Here is a 26,913-nt window from a genome sequence, read left to right as displayed (position 1 = left end):
TAGAAATCCCACTCAGCTACACTGAGGCACTTTAGACCCTGACTTTCAGACCTCCTATTTTTTTTTCTGTTGATTAATTTTAAGTAGAATTCATCATGGAGAGGCTGAGAGGCATGTCCACAATTCAGGCTGTGTCTTGCTTCCCACTAGAAACCCAATTTTGTTTCCTGCCCTTACAAAATCCTCAGAAAAAGTTATTAACACTCACATGTTGCATGTGTGATCTGTGGCCAGCTGAGAATTTTTTGCCAACATTTTAGGTGATGGGGGAGAAGCTGTTTATGTGCTAGGGAATCTACATTGTTTCAGGACTTTTATGTGCATGTTAAACCAATTCCCAATAACAAATAAATGATTGGGGCACAATAAACACAATTTTTCATTGTTTAAAGAGGGGGGGGAAATTTCTAATAAAAACACTTCATTATTAAAACTCCAGGCTATCGAACGTGGAGGGATCCTGTAGGGCCATCATATCTGTGGTTTGTTTGATGGGATCTGCTCAGTCATTACTAGGTTGTGACATTGCCTCATCAAGTCATGATGACATATAATGACACTCTGGCTCAACATCATCCCACTGCATCCAAACCTCATCCCACTGCAATATGATGTGACATAACATAATGACATTACCACCACCTCCAAAGTGCTTTGAAGTCCAATGAATGTCTCACAGCAGTCCTTATAAAAGGTGCGCTCGCCTCATTAGAAAGGTGACGATTCTGGAAATAATGAGGTGAGCAGCAACCCTATTTCATAAAAGCCCTGAAATAAAGAGAACAGAGAACTGGCCAAGTTCAGAGCTGGGGTAAGCAGGTATAGCCCCAATGAACTGGCATGAGGCTCAGTGGAGTTGCATCTGCCCAAATCTGAATTTGGCCCAGTACCTTTAAGATTTTTCACAAGAGAAAAATCTGTCCCTGTGTTAAAAACAGAAAAGACAAATAAATAGCCTCTGAAATCCAAGCAAATCTGAATATTATTTAGTTCTATTTTCAGCCAGGGTTACAGGTGGATGATTAGTCAACTTCCAAACATCCTCTTCCTTGTCGTTTAAAGATTCAATTGGGATTAGCTTTTCACTGTTGCTGAGCTTCTGAAAATTCCCCCGCATCATCCACATCAAAATAAATAACTTTACTTCCATCTGACCTCACATGTAATTTAGCTGGATATAGAAAAGCCAGTCCCCCAAAAGCAGACCCTAGAGTCATACAACATTTCCTAATGTCTCATGTCTCAGAGAAAAGATGCAGCACTTCCTGCCAGCTTAGTCCTTAGCCCCACTCACTTTGACTGATGTACCTAAAGTGCTGATCAGCTCCCTCGCTGAGTAGAGACAGCCAGTGGGGTCTATGGGCCATAATCTTGGCGGATGTAAATCAGAGTAGCTCTACAGAAATCAGTTCAGGTATCCCCATTTGCACTAGCTGAGGATCTGACCCTGTATGTTCGTAAGTGTGATGACTGATGTGATGTGAACTCGGCTCGGATGGTCAGTGGACCATGCCTAGAGAATGAAGGGAGCAGTAACAGTAAGGGTGTTAGTGGGGAGTGTGACTAAAGGGATGGGAAGATCTAAGAGAAAGCTCCTTTAAGTTCTGTGAAATATTGCAGAGGTGGCACTATGCCAGAGGGTAGATCAGACACTGCCTTCCCATGCTTCAGTTCTGGAATTAGGCTTGGGCCTGATTCAACACCTTTCCATCCCAAGCTTTTCCTCCTGCACCTGTGTGCCCTGGGTTGGATCCTCAGCTGGTGTAAACTGGCATAGCTCCGGTGACTTTACACCAGCAGAGAATCTGGCCTCTTGCTTCCTGGTTTAGGATGAAGGCGGCCCATGTACCTTGCTAACTCAGGGCACTTAGCTTTGCCCAGCCTTTCAATGTGAATATTATGCTTTTGTGCGTTAGGTTACATTTCTCTTGGAAGTAGGGAGCAGAGGGGATTGCTGTGTTGTTATGGGAGACATAGATACAGTGCATCTGATTCTGCAGTCAGGTACTCCACAGATTCCTGATTTACACCAGAGAATATGAGCTCAAAGTCAGGCCCTTTAGGTATGAATAGCTAAGCTGGGAGGACTTGTGATGTCCAGGGCCTCACACTGCAGAGGAGACATTGCACTGCACAGCTTTCTGCCCATCTCTTGTGGTTGCTGATCATGGAGAAGTTAAAGATCACAGGGCACTTCTAGAAGAGTAACTTCAGCATCCTAACCAGCCTCCCTTCCCTCAGCGAACGGGGTTCTAATAGCTGCTGCTATGTTCATACCATTGCTGAGGAGAGAATGGCTGGGGTCTTTGGCTAGGCTGTCACAGTGCCATCAGGATCTCTCTCTCTCTCTCTGCTGCATACAGTGTCCTGGGACCCCTGGGTTCTGAAGCTGAAATTCTCTTTCTATCAGAGAAATCACAAGAGCAAGCACCTTCACTTCAAATGTGTGAGTGTGTGTGTGAGAGAGAGAAGAGCATGTGGATGTGTCTGTCAGGATGCATGAGTATGTGATTATGGGAGTCTAATTGTGTTTATAGTGTGAGAGAGCACCTGTGAGTATCTCTGAATGCGTGACTCGGACAGAATACGCAAATGGTTGTGCATATGTCAAGAGCGAGGGCGTTGGAGAAAGAGCATGCAGTTTGTGTGTAGGAGAGAGCATGGGTGGGTAATGTCTTTGAAAGAGAGAGTACATGAGTGTGTGAGAAAGCACGTGTGATTTGTGTGTGTGTGTTTTGTTAAGTGTGTCATTTTGTTCGTGAAGAGAACATGTGAGTTTACGAGAAGTCATGATATGACTTTATCTTGAATTCACCTGTTAACTAACCCTCTTGCTTCCCCCAGCAAATACCTCCTTGCTTAATTTCCCTTTGGATGTTTATTACATGTGGAGATAATCATGCGGCAAAATTCCTTTTAGTGCCAAGAACAACACAAATTCTGTTGTAACAATGTTTGAATTTTTTTGGCTTTCTTCTGCACACAAAGAGATTGAAGATATTAAAATGACATCTCCTCCAGAGCAAGCGGGATGGCAGGGCAGGGGGAAAAATGCTGAGGGTTGCAACTGTGACAGTCTTAGTCTTGGGCCAAAAAACTCAACTGTACTGCTGGGAATATCTTTCTCCTGATCTCTCTCATTCCTGAAGGAATTTCTCTCCCCACGTCTATGTGAGCGTAGGGACATCACCAATATAAATTATGTTTATTATTGAGGGTCTTTTTTATTTTGGTGAGTACTGAACTGTCAGTGCCTTATTAGATTTTTTTTTTCTCTGTCTTTGATATACAGCCAAGAAAGGAGTTGCTGCTGGCTGTCTCCACCCCTCTCTCGTCTCCTTTAAAAGAACAGCTGAAAGGGTGGCACCTTATTCTCTTTCTTGCAGACTAAAATAAAGACCCACCAGCTCTCTCCCTGCTGCTCTCTCTCCTCCCACTTGATTTTACCTTTTTTCTTGTTGCAACAGAGCATAAGAGGCAGCAGCGCGGCTGAGACTTATCAAGACTCAACACACACACAGAATCCAGCCAAGACATTTGCTCACCTGTCTGCAAAACCAAACCAATCAGACCTCACATACAGCAAAACTACCAGCAACATTCTGAAAGAAAAGACACTGAAACCAGAAAATAATTTAAGAGACAAAAATTCAACTTAAAACAACTTTTATTTTTTAAAAAATATGCCAGAGGAAGAAAAACATTAAAAAAAAAACAAAAAAAATTAAGAAAGAAGATTTATTTTCTGATTTTGTATAAAGATTTAGGAAAACTTTGTTTCAGACTTTTTCTAGTTTTTTTGGAAAACACTGCAAATCATTTTTACCTTTTTGTGGGGGACTTTTTTTTTTTTTAAAAAAGAACAAAAATTAAGAAGGAAAAAGATAAGTGTGTGGACCATCCAATAAAAGGAAATACTGAAAGATTTCTTGTGGAGAGGGGGGAAAACAGACTTTGGATGCATACATTTTTGGGGGGACTGCCTTTTTAGTTTATTTATACTCCTCTCCTATATTCCTGCTGGCTGATGAGGCAGAGAAAGGGTCCGATAAGTAACCGAGAATTACTTTTTAAAAAATAAAGTGTCTGTTTTTTAACCCTTTCTTCCCCACTCCATGATTGTGGGAGACTAGAGAAAATAACTTGGAAGGGAAAATGAAGAAGTGCGGAGCACTCTGTGAAGGAGACAAGGCTGGAGCGAAACTGTAAGCAGAGACTGCCTCTCTCACCTCTTTGCCTAAGCGTGGGAATTTATTATTTCTTTTAAAGTCTCTCCTTCAATGTGTCTGGAACTTTTGGGGCTCAGAGTCGGTATGAATTTCAGACTGATCTTCATGTCTCTCTGGTACCTGCCTCTCATCAGCACTGAGGTGAGTGTTGAACCATTTTATTTAACAACTGAGAACAATCAATATCTGGTGAACTTTAGACCTAGGATAAAGTATACAGAGCAGAGCGAGACAGAACTCCTTATAGGTGTTTCTTTGACAAGTTTCATTGTGTCTGTGGGAACGGTTATACATTTGTAGGTTATTTTTAATAATACTTTATTTTGGTTTTTAAAAGGCAAGAAAATGAATAAGGGGAGAATAAATACGGTTGAATAAGCAACATTTAAGCTGCTGAACTGACAGTAAAAGGGAGTTGGGGAGAAGGATTCAGTTTTGACTCTGGAGTCACAGATGTAGTTTTACTTCTATATTTGGGGTGAGAGGGGGGCAGTTCCCGTCAGGCCAATGGGGCCACACAGGGGAAGGGGAGCAAATTCTGCACCTGCCCAAGGCTTGCAGTTTGGGAGAGGGCAACAGCCCCCTGGCCCCCCTCAAACTACACTCATGTCTGGGGTGCACTCCCCATCCCAACCAAATGTAGCAGTTGCAGCGTCTCAATCTCTCATGCATTTATTAGTTTTGCTTTTTAAAACAAACAAACCAACCTTATTTAGGCAACTCTTTTTGCAGCACACCATGGCTAGCCCTTGCCCTGCTGGCTAGCTGTTTGTGGGGGGAGGGGGGAACACCTTCTCCCACCACTCCCCAGAGAAAACATGTAATCCAGTGGCATCTCAGATCTCCAGATGGGGATCTTCAAGATGGGATCTGCTGGAATTAAACAGGGATGAGCCTGTCTGGCAGTTCAAGAGGGAGCCTGGGGTACTTGTTGCAATGAGGGGCGGGCTAGACAGAATGAGTGAGCTCCCAGTAGTTAAAGAAGGCGCTTGCGGTACATCTCACGGTGCTGGTGGAGTCAGAGGGAATGAAAGAGCTCCGGTGTCGTTCAAGACTTATGTCTCTCTCACGCTGGGAGGTCAGGCTGAGTGGAAGTGGGGAGCTCCCTGAGTTCTTGCAGCTGAATTCTAGCCCTGGTTGCTGGCTGCAGCAACGTGTTCCACAGCTGTTCTGGGCCGGGAGCTGCAGCAGGGATCCTCCTATCAGTTCTGAACAAACACCCAAGAGGAAGGGAAGATAGCAACGATTTGCAGGCTGGAGAGAGATTTGGGGGGGGGGGAGGGTTCTTAAAGGAACCCAGGTCCTCTCTTTTGCTTTCCTGGTTTTATCCCCCACCCCAAGAGCTTTCTTCAAACACGTTGTGCCCGTCTCTTGGGACGCTGCGATATCTCTTACCCCCGTGTAACTTAATTGGGTCAGACCCTGAGCATGCTGCGCGGCGTGTGTCCGTATGAGTCAGAGTGCACCTCCAGAGGGTCAGGACGTCGGGCGGGAGAGCTGCAGCAGGTTGGCTGGAAATGCACAGCTGCAGGGGAGAGTCATTACAAAAAAAAAAAAAAAAAAAAAAAAAGCTGGGGGGCTGAAGAAATCAAGTTGGCGGAGTTTGCTCCTCCTTGCAGCGAGCTGGCAACAGCAAAGACTAGAGCCCGGGAGCGAGAGGAGCACCGCGAGTAAGGAGGACTCGTACTTCTGCCACAGAGTTATTCAGAGAGCGCTCAGGGCAGGGCGCAGCCAAGTATCAACAAGCACGCCATGAAAAAATACAGCCCCCTGCACATAGCAAAAGGGAGGCGGGAGAGGGTTAACACGGAGGTGAGCCTAGCCGAGATGGAAAGCTGGGACCCAGCCAAGGCAGGTTGTTTTGACCACCAACTCGTGGAAAGAATTCTCCTTTTGTTCTCCGTGCTCCTGGGAGTCGTCATGCAGATTTCACCCACCTCCGCTCGCTCCTGCCTTGCGGTGCCAGCGGAGGACGCCCCCCCCGTGCCTCACCTATTTGGGGGAGGGGCAGGTGCACTTCGGGCCCCACCCTTTCTACAGCTGCAGTCACTCACCGTGCCAGTCTCATTCCCCAGAGCCAAACCAAAATAAAACCCAGGCGGAGGGAGGAAGGGCTTCCTCACCACGGGTGACGATGATGATCATCCTGAGAAAAAACAGCACAGAGTCATTCCAGGATTTCGGCCCAAAACTCTCTCCACCTTCTCGCCCTCCCAACTGCAGGAGTTTCCACCACACCAGTGTTTCTTTCCTTTTAATGAGGATGAATCAACCCCACACTCCTGGTTACTCCTCCACGGGCTTGCTACAGCTTTATCCGGAACAGCTCTGGGGGAAAGTAATCATCATCATACTTAGCAGCTAGAGAGCATTTTACATTTTTTTTAAAGAACTGGGCAAGCCTTAACCAATGAAGCCTCATAGCCCCTCTGTCGGGTACCGTAAGTGCAGTTTAAAACAATAACAGTAAGAGGACCAAGACAATGCCACCATGACTAAACAACAGAGGCAGTTAGGAGACAAAAAGACACCACTTAAAGTCAAATCCCCCTGAGAAAAACAGAAAGGAACATTAACGCTGTCAAGTCAAGCGTGGAACCCTAGGCCGGCAAGGAAGAATCTGAAGAGTAACTAGCCAAAGGCACAGAAACTAAGAGCAATTTTTTTAAAGTCCACCAGAAGCGGGAAGCCAGCCAAACCATCAGTGGGGCCCCTAGATGACAGAGGTGCTAAAGGAACACTCAGAGAAGACAAGGTGATTGCAGAGCGGCTAAATGAATTCTTTGCATCAGTCTGCCCTGCAGAGAACGCAAGAGAGATTCCCACACCTGAGCCATTTTTTTAGGTACGAATCTGAGGAATGGCCCCAGTTTGAGGTGTAAATAGAGGAGGTTTTGGAACAAGCTGATAAATTAAACACTAATAGATCACCAAGACCAGATGGTATTCACCCAAGAATTCTGAAGGAACTAAAATATGAAATTGCAGAGCTACTAACTGTGGTATGTAGTAACCTATTGCTTAGGGCTTGGCTACGCTTGCAAGTTACAGCTCAATAAAGCAGCCCTGGGCACTCTAGCTCACTCCCCGTCCACACTGGCAAGGCACGGAGAGCGCTCTCACTCCGTGGCTACAGCGCTGCTGATACTCCACCTTGGCGAGTGGAATAACATTTGCTGCGCCCCCGCTGGAGCGCCGCAATGCCAGTGTGGACGAGGTGTTGCATTACTGTGCTCTGATTGACCTCCGGAAACGTCCCACAATCCCCTTAAGTCAAGTGGCCACTCTTGTCATTGTTGTGAAATCGGCTGCAGGAATGCGGAAATGCCCATTGAAAGCTCCCTGTGGGAGAAGCTGGCTGCTTATCAGCTCCGAGAAAAAGCAAACATTTACTGTTTGCTTTGAGTGAGTGAGAGAGAGGCGGGGAAGGGAGGTCTTAACTTACAAGAAAGCATGCTGACACACACTCAGCACCCCAAAAACGCACTCTCTCTTCCCCTACATACACACAACACACTCCCTGTCATGCTTCCCCTCCCCCATTTGAAAAGCATGTTGCAGTCACTTGCGTGCTGGGTTAGCTGCCCATAATGCACCACTCCCAATACCGCTGCAAGTGCCGCAAATGTGGGCACGCCAATGCGCTGTCAGCTGTCAGTGTGGACAGACTGCAGCGCTTTCCCTACTGCACTCTACGAAGGCGGGTTTAACTCACAGCGCTCTACATCTGCAAGTGTAGCCATGCCCTTAAATTGGCCTCTATACCAGATGACTGGTATCTAAGATCTCACCAATTTTTAAAAAGGCTCCAGAGGGGATCCTGGCAATTACAGGTCTATAAACCTAATTTCAGGTCCAGGCAAACTGGTCAAAACTATAGTAAGATACAGAATTATCAGATGCATATATGAACACAATATGCTGGGGAAGAGTCAACTTGGCTTTTGTAACAGGGAAATCATGCCTCACCAATCTACTAGAATTCTTTGAGGGGATTAAAAAACATGAACAAGAGTGATCCAGTGGATATAGTACTTGGACTTTCAGAAAGCCTTTGATAAGGTCCCTCACCAAAGGCTCTTAAGCAAAGTAGGCAGTCATCAGATAAGAGGGAAAGGTCTCTCATGGATCAATACCTGGTTTAAAAGATAGGAAACAAAGGGTAGGAATAAATGGTCAGTTTTCACAGTAGAGAGGTATAGCGGGGGTCCCCCAAGGATCTGTACTGGGACCAGTGTTGTTCAACATATTCATAAATGATCTGAAAAAAGGGGTAAACAGTGAGTTGGTGAAATTTGCAGATGATACAAAATTACTTAAGATAGTTAAGTCCAAAGCAGACTGCAAAGTGTTACAAAGAGGTCTCACAAAACTGTGTGACTGGGCAACAAAATGTAATGCACATTGGAAAACCTAATCCCAACTATACATACAAATGATGGGGTCTAAATTAGCTATTAACACCCAAGAAAGAGATCTTGGAGTCATTGTGGATAGTTCTCTGAAAACATCCACTCAATGTGCAGCAGCAGTCAAAAAAGCTAACAATGTTAGGAACCATTCGGAAAGGAATAGATAATAAGACAGAAAGTATCATAATGCCCCTATTTCAATCCATTGTATGTCCACACTTTGAGTACTGTGCGCCCCTCTGGTCACCCCATCTCAAAAAAGATATATTAGAATTGGGGAAAGTACAGAGAAGGGCAACAAAAATTATTAGGGGTGTGGAACAGCTTCCATATAAGGAGAGATTAAAAAGACTTGAACTGTTCATCATAAAAAACAGATTACTAAGGGGGAATATGATAGAGGTCTATAAAATCATGAACGGTTGGGAGAAAGTGAACAAGGAAGTGTTATTTACCTCTTCACATAAGGCAAGAACCAGGGGGTCACATAATGAAATTAATAGGTAGCAGGTTTAAACAAACAAAAGGAAGTACTACTTCACACAAAGCACAGTCGACCTGTGGAACTCATTGCCAGGGGATGCTGTGAAGGCCAAAACTATAACTGGGTTCAAAAAAGAATTAGATAAATTCAGGGAGGATAGGTCCATCAATGGCTATTAGCCAAGATCATCAGGAATGCAACTCCATGCTCTCGGTGTCTTTAAACCTCTAACTGCCAGATGCTGGGACTGGACAACAGGATGGATCACTTGATAAATTGCTCTGTTCTGTTCATTTTCTCTGAAGCATCAGGCAGCAGCCACTGGGATAGATGGACCTTTGGTCTGACCCAGTATGGTTGTTCTTATGTTCATCATTTTAGAGAAGGGAAATTGAGGCATGGAAGGATTAAAGGACAGACTCTTGGATGCTCAAAATTAAGCACCCATTTGGACACTTAACTAGAAGTGGCCTGATATTCAGCCACAACAACCAGAGGCATCAATGTGGGTGTGCTACACCTCTGAAATCCATACCTCATTTTATGTAAGATTTTAGGTGCCTAACTTCAGGAACCCTGGCTTGAAATTTTTGGCCTAAATGATTTACCTAAGGCTACAGGTGGTCAAAGTAAAGAACAGAAGTTATATGGTCAGATCACTCAGCGACACCTTTCTCTACAGAGCTGCCTGACAGGAATGGGAATGGGAAAGAAAGGAGACATATTTTTCAGTGAAAATGGAGCATTAGAGTCAGGAGAACCCCCATTTCCCTGGAAAGTCACAAAGAGGCTGCATCTTTGGGCTGGGGATGAGCAAACACTAGTTCTTTTCTCCCCTGTCTGAACTCACAAAAACTCTGAACTGGAATCAATGGGCAGCTCTAAGGGAAGTAGAGACCTGGCTAAAGCTGTCTTGGTTGAAAAGAGTTTGCCCTGTCACTGTGCTAGAATGCCTTGGGAACTAATAAGCCCTCCAAATTGTGCCTCTCCCTCCCGCACAGCCTCATGCAAAGACACACATCCATGGATACATTAAACACCCCGTCCTCTATGCAAGTCCCTCCCCAACAAAGCATGTATCATACAAATACACACCTATGCAAATCTGCATGTAAATACATACATGCACGCATCATACATACATTATTGTTATATTTCTGAGCTCCCCCAAAGTATGCAAGGCACTTTGCAGAAACAAGTAAAGGCACAGACCCTGCCCTGAGAAGCCTACAGAGTGAATTCAGACCTGACACAACAAGTTAAGGCATGTGCACATCTTGCTGGTTCTATTAAATTAGATTAGAGATACCCATCCGTGCACCATAGAGACACCCTAATGCAAACATGTCATCTTATTCCTGGAGCATACATACACCCACACATACATGCACCATGCAATTACCCCCTCACCTATCCCCCATCCACCCCATACATGTAGACTGCTTAGGAGAAAACATGCCATGGGAACTGGGATCAGGTGACAAGTTTGATCCATTGAACACATGTGATGAGGGCAGCTTTTGTATTTTCCCAAATGGAAACCAAGCTCTCTTTTCCATTCCAACCCTGGAGCTGTTTTTCCTGCCAGGGAAGATGTGGTCGAGGGGAAGGGACTCTCCCTGATCCTCAGGCCTCTGCATTGTCATTTCTCAGTATCTGACTCCACAAAGGAGTGAGGGGGACAAAAGACCCCTAATATTCCCCCACATAACTGCAACTACACCCAGTGTACCCAGTGGGAAGTGTACCCAGTGGGAAGATGACAAACAAATGGGTTGAATCCTGGCTTGGGACAGGGGCAGGAGACAGGAATGCTCCTCCCCAAAACATCGCCTCCTGCTTTGCATCACTTCTCTCTCTCTTTTCCTCATTTTGGTCTGTCCTGTGTGGGCACAGCAGAGGCAATGGACGTAAAGCAGAGTATGATGTATCCTTTACTCCTCGTGGCTCTCTCTTCTCTTACCCAGACCACAAAAGGGAAGCAGTTGGTGCTGTGGGCTGCCCAGTGGTTGTGTTTGTTTGAGCAGGGGAGTAACTTCTGCCTCGCGCACTAACCATGAAACATCATCTATGTTGGCAGGGAGGGGAAACAAGAAATGTGCCCATTTCTATGCATTGTGAGAGGTGTATTCGTGCACATGCGCACTGACACGTGCATGTGCGGGGACACACACGCTGTTTGGGCACTGCTTTAACACTGTCCGGTGATGTCAGAACTCAGGAATGCTGGCCCCGAGCAGTAGGGTTTTTTTGGAGGGACTGTGATGGCATTTCTCACCTCCCTCACCAGGCTGAAGATGGCGCCTGCCTGAAAGGACACACCCCTGACTCCATTCAGCACCCTGGTGGAGTTTCCCTACCCAAACCCACATTCACATGTCACTCTCCCCCCTCCACCAACCTGCAGAAGCTCCGGAAACTCCTAACTGACTGCTTAATAGCAGGCACTGTAAGATCAGCATGCACGATGATTCCTCACTGCCTATAAAGGGAGGAACTACTTGATCCTGAACTCACATCTTTCTCGACAATGTCTGGGGGAGGGTCACTAGAAACACTGGGTTTGCATCTGATTCGGACAGATCTGAGCTGGAAGGTGGAGTCCTTTTGGTCCCTCCACTTCTCCAGTCACACCCATCTTTAAGACCTGGGAGCACTTCCAAGGGGAGTGTGGAAGTGGGAAGGTATTTGCCAGTTGGGAAGCAAGGATGCTAACCTATTTGCATTTTCCCTGTGGGTCAGAATAATTGCCTTGCAACCTTTAGAGAGATGGGCTAAACCAGGCGTGGCTTTGGTTTTTGTAAATTTCTGTTGGCTGGGCCTGCACATTTTGAAGTCCATCTCACAAAGAATGGGGTGGGGCTGTTAAACAGTCCTAGTTTTGGCCCATCTCTAATTTACATCTTCATGGTGTGAAGGCATAGGCCTCTTATACTGTCCTGCACAAGTGAGGCTCTTGCAGGAGTGAAATGGTGCAACCATGGCAGTGAATTTCAGGATGGGTCAAATGTCTGGGGTAAGCCCATGGGAATGACAAGGTGATCGATGTGGGTCTATCTCTCCCCATCAGCTGATGTGTGGGCCTGGAGAGAATGACTCTGTCTCTTATGGTATTTCCGACACTATTTATACATGTTGTGCTGATGGGCAAATACTTCCATTATGTTGCCCAGAGGCTGCTGTTGCTTGGGGCTGGAGACTGTATGCCTCCTCTTCATGTCAGGGGATGGGTGGGTGAGACTGGTCCTAGTAGATGGTTAGAATACAGCGGGCGAGACTGTGTCACTGGAATCAAGTTAGCAAAGATTGAATGGGATGTTTTAGGGAGCAGACCCTAAACTATATTTCTGTGCCCACATGGAATGGATTCTGGGAGAGATGAAGGGGTTTTCCCTGACATGTGAGAGAGCAGAATTGGTCCCTGGGAGACGGGTGGAAGGATTCCTGAGAGGTTACCCATGGCTGGGCGTGGCACTGGAAGGGTTAAATGTATCTGCCCAACCAAGGAACCAACAGCCCCTGGGGTTAAGTCAGAATGAGTCTCTTGCCAGGCTCTGCTGGGACTCGCCCGTCTTACTCCACGCTGAGGAATGTCACAGTGTCTCCCCTCACCATCCCCAATCTGAGTTTGAGGTAAAGAGAAACTTCTTCTTTTTGTACCTTGCGCTCTTCATCCTTCATGCACCCACCATGGTAGAATGACACAGCGGCTATCACCCCATCCCTGGCACTGTGATCCCTCTGCTCTGATCAGCAATGAGGTGGCTCGGGAGTTTCATAACCTACTCCCTTTCCCAGGGAGAAGAGCAGAGAGCTCAGCGCCTTTCTGCATTTTCCTCCCCCAAATCAGAGGGTCTCCCCTTCCATCCTCTCTCGTGTGGCATTTATGTGGCACTACCAGATGTGCAGAATCACAGCCTAAAAAGGAGGGGAGGAATCCTCACCCTGGGAGTGTCCTCAGTTTCTTTCTCCAAGCCCCAAGGGTCTTTCTCAATCCCTCCCTCTCAGTTTCACAATCTTTGCTCCCTCGGGGCCATGCATTTACCGTGCTGTTAAATGAGGAGGAATGAGCTAGACTCTGTTGGAACCCATGACTAGCCATAGGGATCACTGCAGAATGGCAGTGCATGCTCCATTCACTGCCCTTGCAGAGACTGATCACAACACTTTTCAGCACTTCCAGCTCCTGATGGCTCAGGGAATAGGACCTGGAATCTAACCTGAGTTTTCCAAACAGCCCGGCATTCATATTTCTAACCCCAGAGCAGTGAACTGGCCTCTGCAGCACTCCCTCTTCCCTCCCCACCCCAACACGGGTTGGCTCCATGCTAGATTGCCCTACTCAGTGTACATGTCTACAAGTGTAGGGGAGGGAGAGAGTCACCGTGAGTTAATGCATTTGGGTTTCACCCTTGGCATCTTGGGGTTCAAATCTCGCCATAGCAGAGGGCCAAGGACTGAAATAGATATGGGCTCCTGGTCAGGACTGAGGGGCATGGGCAGAGCTATGAGGGGGTCTCACACTGGAATACCAGAGGGGACTGTAGGACAGGACTGAGCTAGACGTAAAACATTAGCAGAGCTGCACGTGGATTCGTTTGCATCAGCTAAGGCTGCTGACATCTGAAAGTAGGGAGGAAAATCTGACACATAATAGAGACGTGCTTAGAACTTACCAGTACATGAAGATCACACTGTTCTGACTCAACACAGGGCAGGCAAAGCCACCAGTGAAAAGACCCCACTGGCTTGCCCAGTACCTGCCCAGCGCTGTACATCCCTTGCTTTCATGAGCACCAAAATCATGTGACAATGTTAAACAATCACAGAAGTGTGTATGCGTCCGTCTGTGTGTGTCTGCCTGCATGTCTCTAGTGTGACGGCTGTGCATGCAAGTACAGAACGTAGGGAAGCAAGCAACTCGGGGTGGGAGCAGAGAGAGGAACAAAATCACTGGGGTAGGAATTCCAAGGCCTTGCAGCGGCCCAAGGCCAGGCCTCAGGCACTTGACAGCCATCCAGGACTCCATCAAGACAAGAGACTTCTTTGATCTACCGCAGAGTTAAAAGGAGATCATTAACCTGCTCTAGACTAATTCCACCCCCCCAGCCGCTGCAGCAGCAGCAGTTGCAGGAAAATCCCTGGCTGCTCTGGTTGGCCCCTGGGGAGACTCCACCCCCCTGCTGCTATTCCACCCTTCTCCAAGCCATACCACAGGATCAGGTGGATGTGTTTGCTGGTAATTCACGCACTGTGTGCCTTCCCTTCTTAGCTTCTAAGGGTCCGTCTGTAACCTGCATGTGAAGTTTCCTACTCACAGAACTTCCTCAGCCCTGGCTCTGTGACATGGGGATGCTAGGACAGCTTAGGTGAGCATTCCCTTCACACAGAACCAACTCAGAGAGGTGGGGAGAGCATAACAAGCCTCACAACCCGGGCATAGTCTCTCATAGGTCCCTCTCAGACTTGGCTTTGTGACGGGGAAGAAAGTAAGAAACTTCACAGCCCAGGCATGCAGTCCCCGCTCCCAGAGCTGCTTCAGAGATACAGGTAGAGAATAATGAGGCCTACAGCCTGGGTGTGGTGACATGCTTTAGTCAAACTGATAGCATCTCCGACAAGAAAAACTTGGCACCTAAAATTTCTTCTGTGATCAGGGAGTGGAGCTAATTCCTGTCATCCGGTCCCCAGTGAGGGGGCCTGCTTTTGCAATTCCTCTGCACAGCATTGATCCATAAATGCTCCTCCAGTTTTCTCTCCTCCTCCTCCCTAGCTAGCAAGGTCGCATCTCTCCTCTTCCCACTAATTCCACCAAAGTCGTGCAGTTGTGTAGCACCTGCCTGCTGACCCCAGCAAGTGCCAGAGTTTAAAATAAAGTCTAATTTCCTACATGTATTAAGTATCAGGAAGGACCAGAGTCATCTGTACAGTGCAACATTCATCCACAGATGCATTTCTTGACAGGTGAAAACATTAAAAATCAATTCTAATCTCAGGTTACAAATACTTGGACTCACAAACAATCAGTTTTCTAATATAAACTCCAGTGTGTGTGATACATAAATAGTACCATACAGGAGGAATACAGAGCCTTTCACTTCTAGGTCACTGGTTCCAACTAGGGTAACCACCTGTCCCGAATTTCAGTCCCGAAATGCAGAGTTCAAGTCTCGGTTGTGGGTTGAATGACTCTGTGATAGCATTTGTCCTGGATTCCCTCTGCACCTGCCCGAGGCTCGGAGGCAGCACCAGCCTCTTCCTGGTGTGTGTGTGGGGTGGGGTGGGGGAGGAGGGGGCACTGAGATGGGCCTTGGCCCTCCCTCACCACAAGGCCCCTCTTCCCCCTGAGGCCTTGCCCCTGGCCAGGCCATAAGCCTGGAGTAAGGCCATGGTAAGAGCTTCCCAGGGAGCCCCAGCCACTGTGGGGGAAGACCCAGACCCTCCACCTGCCCTGGGTGGCATGCGACATGGGCATGGGCTGGAGACTGCTCTCGGGCACCCTTGTACCCAACTGAGAGCAGGTGCAGCAGGGTCTGGGGATCACCACAGTGGCCCAGGCTCCCTGGGCAGCTCTTACCACTGCCCAGTTCCGGCTTCTGACCTAGCCTGGCCAAGGGTCAGGGCCTCAGGAGGGAAGAGGAGGATCGGGGGTGGGAGCTCAGGGGAAGAAGATGGACAGGGATGGGGCCAAAGAGGGGGGGCAGAGCTCCTGCATGTGTCCTGCTTTTGCCTTTTGAAAAGATGGTCACGCTGGTTCCAACCCAGGTGCAGCTTGGTAATTATCAGAAGTCATCCTCATGTGACAGCTGTTTGGTGGCCCCTGAATGACATGAGTTTATGGCCTCTCCGCGGTGTGTCTTGTGGGAAGATGCTAACATCACAAAAAACACCATGAAAACTGGCATTAGCTGGCTCTCTTATTGGCAGCCTCAGTAGAGAGTCCAAGGATTTAGTGGGCTGGGAAACTGCACTTCTCTTCTCGTCCCTAAAAATGGTCCCTAAAGGTCAGACCTGAGGCCCATTGGTAACAGGGAAGGGGGCAACAGCATGTGGGGTGAAACTGGCATTGCCATTGCCTGTGTGGTACCTCCTCTGTGGATAAACAGAGGATTCATTGTCTCTAGAGTCATCAGTCTGGCACTTTCCCCAGCACTAAACTGAAATGAAATGTTACACCCTGAAAGCAGTTGAGCAAAGAATAATCTGGCTAAGAGAGCATTCACCAGAACCCAGGGTACAGGCATCTCACTAATAATCATAAAACAGTAAAACAACCTACATTTCATAAACACATGGGGTCAAATTCTCCTCTCCGTTACAACGGGGCAGCCCGCAGGGGTTCAGCTACCACGCACTGCACAGCAACCCAATTAGGCAAGCAGCTGAAAGGCCAACTTTTCACACATGAGTACTCCAGAATAAAGAGAGCGTGGAGCTAACCGAACAGTTGAGTAATACTTTTCTGTTTCTTTTCCTATTATTTTGGAAATGTGTTTTAATAAGTACTTGCTTTCCCATGCCTCTACTCTGTAGTCCTGCAGGGCAGTCCCAGGGACCGATTCAGAGTTGATATAAGTGGCTGAGATTTCATTGAGCTCCATGGAATTGCACTCACTTACACCAGCTCTGAATCTGGCATGTAACCTGGCATTTGTAATGTCAGCATTCAAGGTTTATGACATTGAAATCCAATGTTTATGACATCACAGCCCAGCACCATGGAAATAACTGTGATGTCGTGGTGCAGAGTTTGTGACTTTACTGCTGGATCAAACAGGAGTAGCAAATTGGTCTGTGAAAGAGGAGTCAGTCTCCCTTTCCACTTCTTTTTTTTAACAGTGCCCAAATGTGCACATAATTGGCCAATGGGATTTAAAAACAAACAAAACCTGCAGAACATCTGACAGATCATGAATGAGTTTCATAACAGAGGGAAATATTGGGAAGGTTTTCTCTGATATTTTGAAAACTCCAGTACTGTATGCACCAGGACTGCCAGCCACCTGGTGAGGTCACACAATCTATCCTTGTATAATGAAACTTCCCGGACTGTTGGCAAAGTATTTAGGGCTCCTCAGCGTGTAATGCTATTGCTCAGCAATTCTCAGACTTCATTCCGCAGACCACTTTGTAAGAGGCAGAGATTCTCTCATTTCGCTTCTCTCAGATTTCCCATCCCACACTTTCATGGCAGCTTTTCTCTCTCCGTTTGGCTGGTTCCCTACCTCTCCCTCCCACTGCCACCTTCCCCTTCCTCACCATAATTAGAGTTGTTTGTGCAGGATTGGCATTCAATACCTGTGTAACATTTGTTTCCTACTTTGTTATTGTCTGGTAGGGGGACCCCATCCCAGAAGACATTTACAAGATAATGAGTGACAGCTCGGTGCACTCCAGGAGTGACCTCCAGCGTGCCCTGCAGATAGACTCCGTAGGTAAATCTCCTCTACACCAAACACTCCTCTTCCTTCCTTACATCTCATGGTGGGAGTACCTTTCTTTTTCCATCAGGTACACTGGCAAGGCTTACTCACTCTAAATATCAAAACATGTTACTCTCTAGGTGCCAGTCTATCAAGCTATACTGCAAAACTCAGTTACAATAGGACTGGGTGCTGGGGAGATTTAAATAGCCTGGTTCATGGAATGAGAAGCTTGAGAAAAACCCAAGCAAGCTTCTGAACTAGGAGATTCCCAGAGAGGTGGTTGGAGTGGAAGGTGAGTAGATTAGGAGGTGCACAAGCGAGCGAGTGAACTAGCTTATGAGCTGATGCAAAGGCACACAGGTGAATGGATGAAGTGGGCTTTGAGGAGATGCACAAGTGGATGAATTGACTGATCCATGGGTAGACAGAAAGACAGACTAGTGGGTGGTTGGGAGGTGGCCTGGTGAACTGATAGCACTCATCTAGGAGAAGGTGGGCATATGTGCAGGGGGAGGAGGGATGAGAGAGCTGGTCCCCAAGTAGAATAGATAGGGAGGGGCATAGGCAGGTGTGTGGACTGGTTCACAGGTAGGTCCTTCTATGAGATGATAGAAAAGGGAAGAAGGATGTGGGATTGTGTCAGGCTGACTAAACTGGTGGTGGGATTGGAATTGCTTTGTCATTTTCTGTGGGTAATAGCTCAGAGTTTGCAGTGCTTGGGAACACCTGGCCAGGACTGAAGTCACAGAGCAGCAGCCCAGGGAGCAAAGTGTGGAGGGATTGGCACATGTGGGAATAGGACCACGTGTCATGGTCGCCAGGCTGGATCAGGAATTTATTTATAAACGGTCTCTTCAGAGTGAATTCCATTCTATTCTAACCTCTGCTCCCGCCCGTCCCCCTCCACCCCCCTCGCCTTCTCTCTTGTGTTTTGTCTGTTTGTAGCTTTGTAATCCTTGCCGAGACACTATCTACGGGGGAACAGAATTTCCTGCTTTTGTTTCCTATGCCAGTCGGACCACTGGCACGTTCTCAAAAGCATTCCCGCTCCCTTTCAAAATGGTCTGGGAGGGGGGGAGAGAACCAGCTGTGGGCTGCTATTGTTTTCCTTAAAAAGAGGCGACGAGGTCCCCCCCAGTTCTTCTTCTGAGTCCATGAGCCACACAATGGGGCAGCTTCCAAAATTAGAAGCACTGCCTTTTGCAAGCCTGGGTCCCCACCCCTGTCAGCAACAGCAGCAATGGCCTATCAAGAAGAAGGGGGGGGAGAAGGGGGACCTCGGTTTTCAATAGAAGATTTGTTTCAAGTCAACAGTGTTGCTATTTTTTTCTCATCAACTCAACCTTTATGCAAAAGGCAACCCCCACCCTGGCCTGATAAAATTCCAGAGAACGCAAGATGGGGGGAGGGGGAGAGACAGAGAAGATGTGTGCAGTCTGTCATGTCCTATAGTTTATGTAAGGGATACATTTCTGTTCCAGTGACTAACCACTCATATGCTTAAGAAATGAAACAGGATTCTCTTGGGAGACCAGGGGTTTGGGAATGGGCTATGAAGCCTTTCAAGTTGGTTCCACACTAAACCCAGATTAGGAAAGACTGGATGACGCAGGGGATCACATATGGGACTGAAAGCTTTCATACCCAAGTTACAGATTCCAATCTGCCCTCAAGTAGTTAGTGACTGCATGTCATTACTCTTCGCTGGCCTATGTGAAATCAGCCTGGTGTTGTCACAGCAGGCCGGCAGACAGGTGTTCACATCACAATATCCACCAATGATGACTTGTTAACTTGTGGACTGAATAGAGACCAAATGCTCCTCTCACCCTTAAGAAGTGGCCTTCTCCAGGGCAGGGGTGAAGTGCATTATGGGGAGTGATAGGTGTGGGAAGCTTGCTCTGCTGTTGTGCCTGATAAAGAGAGATCTTCAGTCCAGTGCCTTGTCCCGGTCCTGAATTCATTTTAATACAATAACTCCCTGGAGGCTGATGCCCATTTTGCCTCCCACTGCAGCTACACCAGGCCACCGAAGGAGAGAGCTGCCACTGGGTGGGAGTTGTCTCTGAACACTGCTGTTGTCTGGGGCTCAGGAGGGGCCACTTACTAGAGCAACCCATGGAGACTTTGAGAATTTCTCTGTTCAGCACTTCCTATGGGAAAGCAGTGGGATGGGGATACTGGGAACTGGGCTGACTGCTACCAGTCCTCCTCCCCTCCTTCCCAACTACCCCCAGTACCTGAGTTTTAACTGACAGTAATAGAGGGGAAGAGTTATCTTAAACTCATTTTTCTATTCTTATGCCAAAAAAGTTGATTACCTCAAATGAGCATGGTGGGTTGGGAGAGAGAACGCAAGTACCCCACCGCCACCTCATCTAACGCACCTGCATCCTGACCTCCCGCAGCCCTGCTATTCCAGTCTTGGGTCCTCCACTCAGCTCTGCCAGTGCCCCTCAGTCCTGCTCCGTAGCACCCTCTGTTATTTCAGTCCTAGGACAAACACACAACTCTACCACTGCACCTCAGGTTTCACCTGCAGCACCTCCTGCTAATCCAGCCTTGCTCCTTGCCCTCCAGCCCAGCTCAGCTGATTCATCTGAATCTTGACTTGCAACTCCCTCCGCTACGCCACTTATATTCCAAATAGCTCTGCTAAAGTGCATCTCACTCTTGCCCTAGAGTATCTTCTGCAAGTCCAGTCCTGGGCCTCCCTTTAATGAGATATGCCAGTTACTGTGAATGGAGCAGTATGATGAGGTGAACAAATGTAGAGACTCCCCACACTCATTGCACTTGTGACCTGAGCTGGGACTTGAACTTAAAACTCTGGACAGGACATGCTAGTGCATTAACTAGACCGATGAATCACCCAAATTCTGCCTCCTCTGTCACTTGATGCCCAAACCATTGCCTCACTTTTTTAACCTCTACATTGTCTTCTTTGGCTATGTCCTTCTCTTGCAGAAGAGGATGGCTCCAATTTGGACCTGAACTCAACCCGAGCCCATCCTGGTCAAAACTTGCCTCGAGTGAGACGAAGTCTAGGTGAGTGACAGACTCAGACCTAACTTCTGTGCAGGAGTTTCAGTGTAAGTGGGAGATTAGGTATACAGATACAGTACATGGGTATATACAGTCTGCATCTGTGTCCACCAGGAGTGTATGAATGTGCCTGTGCGTGTTTAAGTGTGTTCACTGTGCATATGTGCATTTAGCCACGTACGTGTGTTTGTGTTATGGAGCCTATGTCTGCCTCTATGCTACCAAATGTAGTCTCCTTCTTTCAGCATTGCTGTAACTGCCCCAGTGCCGGGGTAGTGCAGACAGCAGGGTGCAGGCATTTCCAGCACTGTGTCCCAATGCCCTCCTCTGGCTGGGCCTTCGGACTTGGTGTTGGAAATGCCTGAGCCCTGTCTGCATTAGCATTCACTTCATAGCTTGTACCAGTACTGGAAAACAAGCACTAGATATGCTATTGTAGTCACGTCTTGTGTCAGTCAGTGACTAACTCTGTTTCTGCTGAGTGTGCTACTGCCCTAAGCAAACGTAGAGACTGCTATTAATTGTTAAGTATTGAAATTAGCTGAAATAATTCAACAGAGCGGAATGATAATGGACCAGGCCTGGTGCCCTAGCAATTGTTATTTGCACTTTTTGATTCCCAGTCCCATCCTCTGGCTCCAGCTGGGGCCAGCAGGGCCTGACAGCGCTGCAGAGGCCAAGCGTTCAGCACCTGCAGTAGAGGAGCTGGTGTTCGGAAGCAGGAGACATCATTCTGCAGCAAATCACTCTGTCTCGTTACACAGCAGCACTGACTAGCCCCTGTCCTTTCCGGCCCGAGATGTGAGCTGTAGTTATTATTTATTATGTACCATCAGGATGCTTGGCCCTTTGAAGGAGACAGTGAGGGGCATTGAATGGGTGCAGGATGGAGAAAGAATATATATCTGTCGCTCCAGGAAAGTGTGAGCCTTTGTCCGATAACCTAGTGGGGTTGCATCAGGTTTCTGGGAGTAGCCTGTGAAGACCTATTTCACCATTTTTCTCTTCGGTCCCTCTATATGCAGTGGTAGATGCTGAGCCAGCAGTACTCGCAGAGTGCAAGACACGGACAGAGGTCTTTGAAATCTCCCGGAGCATGGTAGATTCCACCAATGCCAACTTCGTGGTGTGGCCGCCGTGTGTGGAGGTGCAGCGGTGCTCCGGGTGCTGCAACAACCGCAACATGCAGTGTCGCCCCACAATGGTCCACGTGCGGCATGTCCAGGTACACAAGAATCCTCTATCCTCTCCCTCCCCCTTGCTTCCTTCTCTCATGGCCCCTCCACTAAAAACACAAACCAACTGTAGTCATACAAGTGAGGGGCCAACAGTGCTGGCCTCTCCATCACCGCTCTGACAATGCACCTCAGCCCAAACACACGAACTGATACAGCATCTCCTCCTCCTCTCCTTTCCCCTCTGTGATCTTCCTGCCTAGCCCGGCTGTAAACAGACACCTGATAGCTGACCTCTTGCTCTGATCATGCTAGCTCTTCAGTTAATAGTGGTTTCCACACTTCCTCCCAGACAGCTCATTTCAAAATATAATCCTGCCGCACAAATCTTCTGCCTGACCTGTGAGAGATTCCCTCAGGCCCTGGGCAGGCTGGTGTGTGTGTGTCTGCTTTATCAGGAAATTCTTTTCTCAGAAAAGCCACTCTGAATGAGGGAGAAATAAGAGAGAGGGGGAGAAATGGGAGTTGTTTTTGTGGAAAAAGCAAAGGAGAGGGCAAAAGTCAGCCAGGAAAAGTGACCCGGAAATGGCTTCTCTGAGGACAGAAGTCTCTGTATTGTGTGGTTGGAAATGTTTGTCTAGTGAGCAGCGTGTGGTCTGAAGCGTGTGGGCTTTCAAGGAAAGATAAACAGCCAGTAGGTTTGATCACTGGTTGAGTGATGTTGCCAGGGCCAGTGGTTTGGGAGGATTTCAGTTCCAGACTCAAAGCAGTGATAGTATTTATAGCCCGCAGACCTCCTCAGGGAATGTGGTTTTGTTAGATAAGCTAAACTAGGTCAGGCCTGGTCAGTATTTGAATGGGAAACCACCAGCGCAAACGTAGGGACTGTAGGATGTGCTGCCGGAGATCTAGTAAGAGGTGCTCTTCCCACTGAGGGTACAGCTACACTGCCCCCGCTGGGAAGTGTAAGTCCCGCTGCAGGAAGATGTACAGCCCCTAGCTCTGACTGAACTAGTGCTCTAAAAATAATAGTGTGGCCGCAGCAGCTCGGGCTAGCTGCTCAAGTACCATCCCATCCACGATCCTCGGTACGTACTCTGGCTCTTTTTAGCGCACTAGCTCGATCAGAGCTAGCATGTGTACATCTGCTTGAGCGGGAAATTACACCCTTCAGCTGCATTGTACATGTACCTTGAATCAGTGATGCAAGGGCTGCAGAATGGTTCCCGGGAGGACTGTGTTGCCAGACGTGCTGCCCTTAACATGAGACGTGAGCCCCTTGCCATGTTAGTCATTAAAAATCATGAGACAAATTCAGACGTGGCTTCGCTGAAGTTAGTAGAGTTGCGCTTGTTTACATCAGGTCTGAATTTCTCCTCTCTGCCATGCTGTTTTTTGCAACAGTAACGGTTTTAACTCCAGTATCTCAATTCAGTTAATTACATTCTGCCTACCCCAAAACTTCCTCTGTCAAATCTATCAGACCCAGCATTGTTCTGTATTTCTTTTCCCAGTTGTGTAATGTTTCTGGGCACTGTTCATGTTTCATGCAAGAAGCAGCTGTAAGTCAGGAGTGGGTGAAGTGATTCTCTGTGTACAAAGCCAAAGTCAGACCTGCCTGGCTATGTGCTACTCTACTGAAATCAGTGAAAGTTGCACCAAACTGTACCAGGCCTGGATTTGATCCGTGGATTTTAAAGTGCTTTTGGACCCTTTGGGAAGAAGGGCAATAGAGAAATAAAGGTAGTAATCATATTGATGTAGTGGTAGTTGTAGCTGTATTTATATTTTAGATGGGTTTGTTTTTATTCTCACCCAATAGGTAAACAAGATAGAATTTATCCAGAGGAAGCCAAACTTCAAAAAAGCCATTGTGCCCTTGGAGGATCACCTGGAGTGTCGATGTGAGGCACTGTCATCTCGGCCCTCCGGTCGTGGTCGGCCAGATTCACGTGAACACAGAGGTAAGGCTGCTGGTATTAGGGGAAGAGAGGGAAATGCTGCAAGATGAGACAGAGGGCCAGAGCCTCAGCTGCTGTGAATCAGCACAGCGCTGGTGAAGTCCATGGAGCTTTGCTGATTTCCAGTGACTGAAGATTCTGCCCAGAGTGTTGCTTGTGAGAGGGGCAAAAACGGGGGGAAATGGAGGCGGGGAAGGGGGAAAGAAAGACAGAGGAAAGCATGGAATGGGAAAGAGGGAAAGAGCAGAGAGGAAAAGGAGAGTGGAGAAATGAGGAGAATAGATGACGTGAGGAAGAATGGAGGGGAAGGAAGAAGGGGGTCTTCGGCTCTCTTGCTGTAGAGATGGTGGGAAGGGAGTGGTATTTCCAGCTGTCTCCGCTGCTGTTCATGGCATGATACACTCCCATCTCTGTTTTGGCAGGTGAGTCACCATCGATCACTGCAGCCCCTGTTTCAGTGAGACAACGAGCGCGCCGGCTGCCAGCACGAAAGAGAAAACATCGGAAGTTCAAGCATGTCCATGATAAGAAAGTGCTGAAAGAAATCCTCACAGCATAGAGGTGCTGGCCAGGGAGAGAGTGCAAGGCAGGTAATAACAACTGCCACAGGAGGGGGGGCACTTTGGGAAGTGAGCCAGTCTGCTCTTCTAGTCATGGGGAATACCCTTCCCACACACAAGCACTGCCTACGCACCTCAATTGCTACCCACAGCACCTGCTGCGACTTCAGCCCTGAGCCTGCCCAGGTATCTCAGTTCTGCAGCTCTTGTTATTCCAGTGTAGGGCCAAGATGCCCAATAGTGCCAAATTGTGTGATCTAATGAAGTAACAGGACTAGCCTGGTACTCACCAAATTCATCCCACTTATGATTCATCACATTTGAACTCATTCTTGCAGAGGTGAAAGGTTTATGCATTAATCCCACTTTACCACTGAGTCCCACTCTACCACCTCCCTTAAAGCTGAGCAAGCCCATCCTCTCTATATCAAAAAACCACTAGAGACCATATTATTTGTCTATTATGTGGAGCTCGCTCTGATCTTCCTTCATGGATTGAGTTTCCACTGGAAATGGAGAATTAATGTCCATTTTGTAGTCTCTGTTGCAGGATTGCTTTTTTTAGTTTTTTGGTTAAAATGGTGGAAGGACAGAAAAGGAGCAGCACTTTGATGAGTCTTGCTGCCCTAACAGGAAGTCTGAGAGCATAACAAAGGTTAAAAAAAAGCAACGGGAGAACTGGAGTCTTGGAATTAAATCTGGAGCCTTTCAATTCTAGGGGCCTGACTCTCTCACTTACAGAGATGTAAATCAGGAGTAACTCCATGGACTCCAATGGAATTTCACTGGTGTAAAGCTAGTGTGAGTTAAAGGAGAATCAGGCCTTGGGTTCTCAATAGGCTAGGCCTTTTGAGACAGTGAAAGAACTGGTCTGAGCACAGAAACTTGGAGCCAGGAGTCTTCTAACCCCACCTTTAGCACTAGGGCTGCTCTGGGTTCTTCTGCCATTTTAATCAAAAAAATACACCTCTAGGTCCCTGGCCTACCCAAGAATCCAAATGCAAGGGTGATGTGCTGCTATTTTTGCTCCTGTGCCAAGCTTAGCTGGGTCTGTCCTGGAGATAACCAGAAGAATTCAGTGGCTTGGTCTCCAGTGCTATTAATGACAGGTTTCAGAGTAGCAGCCGTGTTAGTCTGTATTCACAAAAAGAAAAGGAGTACTTGTGGCACTTTACAGACTAACAAATTTATTTGACCATAAGCTTTTGTGAGCTCAAATAAATTTATTAGTCTCTAAGGTGCCACAAGTACTCCTTTTCTTAGTGCTATTAAAGTGGTACTTTAAAGCAAACATTATCATAGAAGAATCAAAGAAGGAAGGAGAATAGAAGAGTGAGATGGGTTCTTATTCTAATTCAGTGTCTGTGTTTGTTTCACTTTTAGGTTTATTTAATATACAGTAAAACCTGTCTTAGAGATCAGCTCTGAAGAGAAACCACCTGTCACGAGCAACTACTTGCAGAGGCCACAGAACACAACCACTGTCTGGTGTGCAAACCTTTGAAGAGAGACCACCTCTTACAAGTGACCACTTTTGCTAACTCCCATGAGTGGTCGCTCTTGGCAGGTTTTACTGTATTTGCTGTATTGCCCCCATGGGGTCCTCAGAGTGATAACTCTTCCTCTCTGTCGGTCTGTCTCGGTGCCCGAGTCGGACGGCAAATGGTGCTTCCCTTTCCATGACCGGACCTTCTCCCTAGATTTCCCTCTCTTCATTTACTAAAAACATTTTAAAGTTTTCCAAAAAAAGAAAAAACATTAGGAAAAAAAAGAAAAAATCACAACTGGAACAGGATGATGCCTTTCCTACTGCAGAGGATAGAACAGCAAATGGGAAAAAGAAAAATGGGTCAATTTTCCTTTGAGGGGGAAAAATGGGGGGGGGAAATGGGAGCAATTTTCTTCCTTTCCCCTCTTCTTCTTGGTGAGGGTGAGGGACCCTGGCTGAGATCAATGATTGTGATGGACATGTTTTAAAACAGTCAGACCTCAGATTAAGAGAGGAAACCAATGATGGAAAATGCACTAAGGACTTTTATTGTCCCGTCTGGACAGATTTTGTGTGTGTGTGTGTGTATATATATTATTTTAAAAACCACTAAAATGTACAACATCTCGGGGAACAGAAAAAATGAAAGCAAAATGCATTTATCCCATCCACCCCTGGTGCAGACTGGAAGACTTTTGGGGCAGTGGGAAGGAGTGGACAGCTGGCAGAATCATTCTCCCCTCTCCTGGCCCCCTGACAAAGGATGCTGTCTTTGCACATGGCTGTAGAGGTTCGACTTTCCAGTCTGGGGACTTGGGTTATTGTTTAATTCACTTGTATGTGTGTATATATATATATATATATATATATATATCTGGTTTTAAAATGGATTTATTCCACGGTGGGAGGAATCTGCAGGCATGTTTGTGCATCAGCTCAGGTGGGCTAGAAGAAAAGCAAACTTTCCACGGCTTTACCCAGGGTGTGTGGGGTGCAAAATGGGGTGCACAGAGCAATGACCCTCACTCTCTTTCCCCCTGCTCACAACTCCCCTGCAGGATACAGAATGACAACACAATCAACCAACGAAATTCAGGCTTAGAAACATTACTTCATCAGAACAAACTGTAAC

At 47.2% G+C, this 26,913-nt stretch overlaps 1 protein-coding gene across 1 annotated transcript; it reads left to right on the top strand.

Annotated features, from left to right (window-relative positions):
• Positions 1-3,869: 3,869 nt before the first annotated feature.
• PDGFB (platelet derived growth factor subunit B) lies at positions 3,870-26,634 on the top strand. The gene is made up of 7 exons (XM_084617972.1): positions 3,870-4,370; positions 17,464-17,560; positions 20,519-20,599; positions 21,622-21,821; positions 23,594-23,735; positions 24,155-24,322; positions 25,676-26,634. Exons 1-6 carry the CDS (start codon positions 4,281-4,283, stop codon positions 24,289-24,291), a joined length of 747 nt encoding a protein of 248 aa, XP_084474098.1. The 5' UTR covers positions 3,870-4,280; the 3' UTR covers positions 24,292-24,322; positions 25,676-26,634.
• Positions 26,635-26,913: the final 279 nt, after the last annotated feature.

The sequence above is a fragment of the Lepidochelys olivacea genome (assembly GCF_965140295.1).
Source record: "Lepidochelys olivacea isolate rLepOli2 genome assembly, chromosome: 1".
In the NCBI taxonomy this organism is placed as follows: domain Eukaryota; kingdom Metazoa; phylum Chordata; order Testudines; family Cheloniidae; genus Lepidochelys; species Lepidochelys olivacea.
This window is presented reverse-complemented; position numbering and strand designations above follow the sequence as displayed.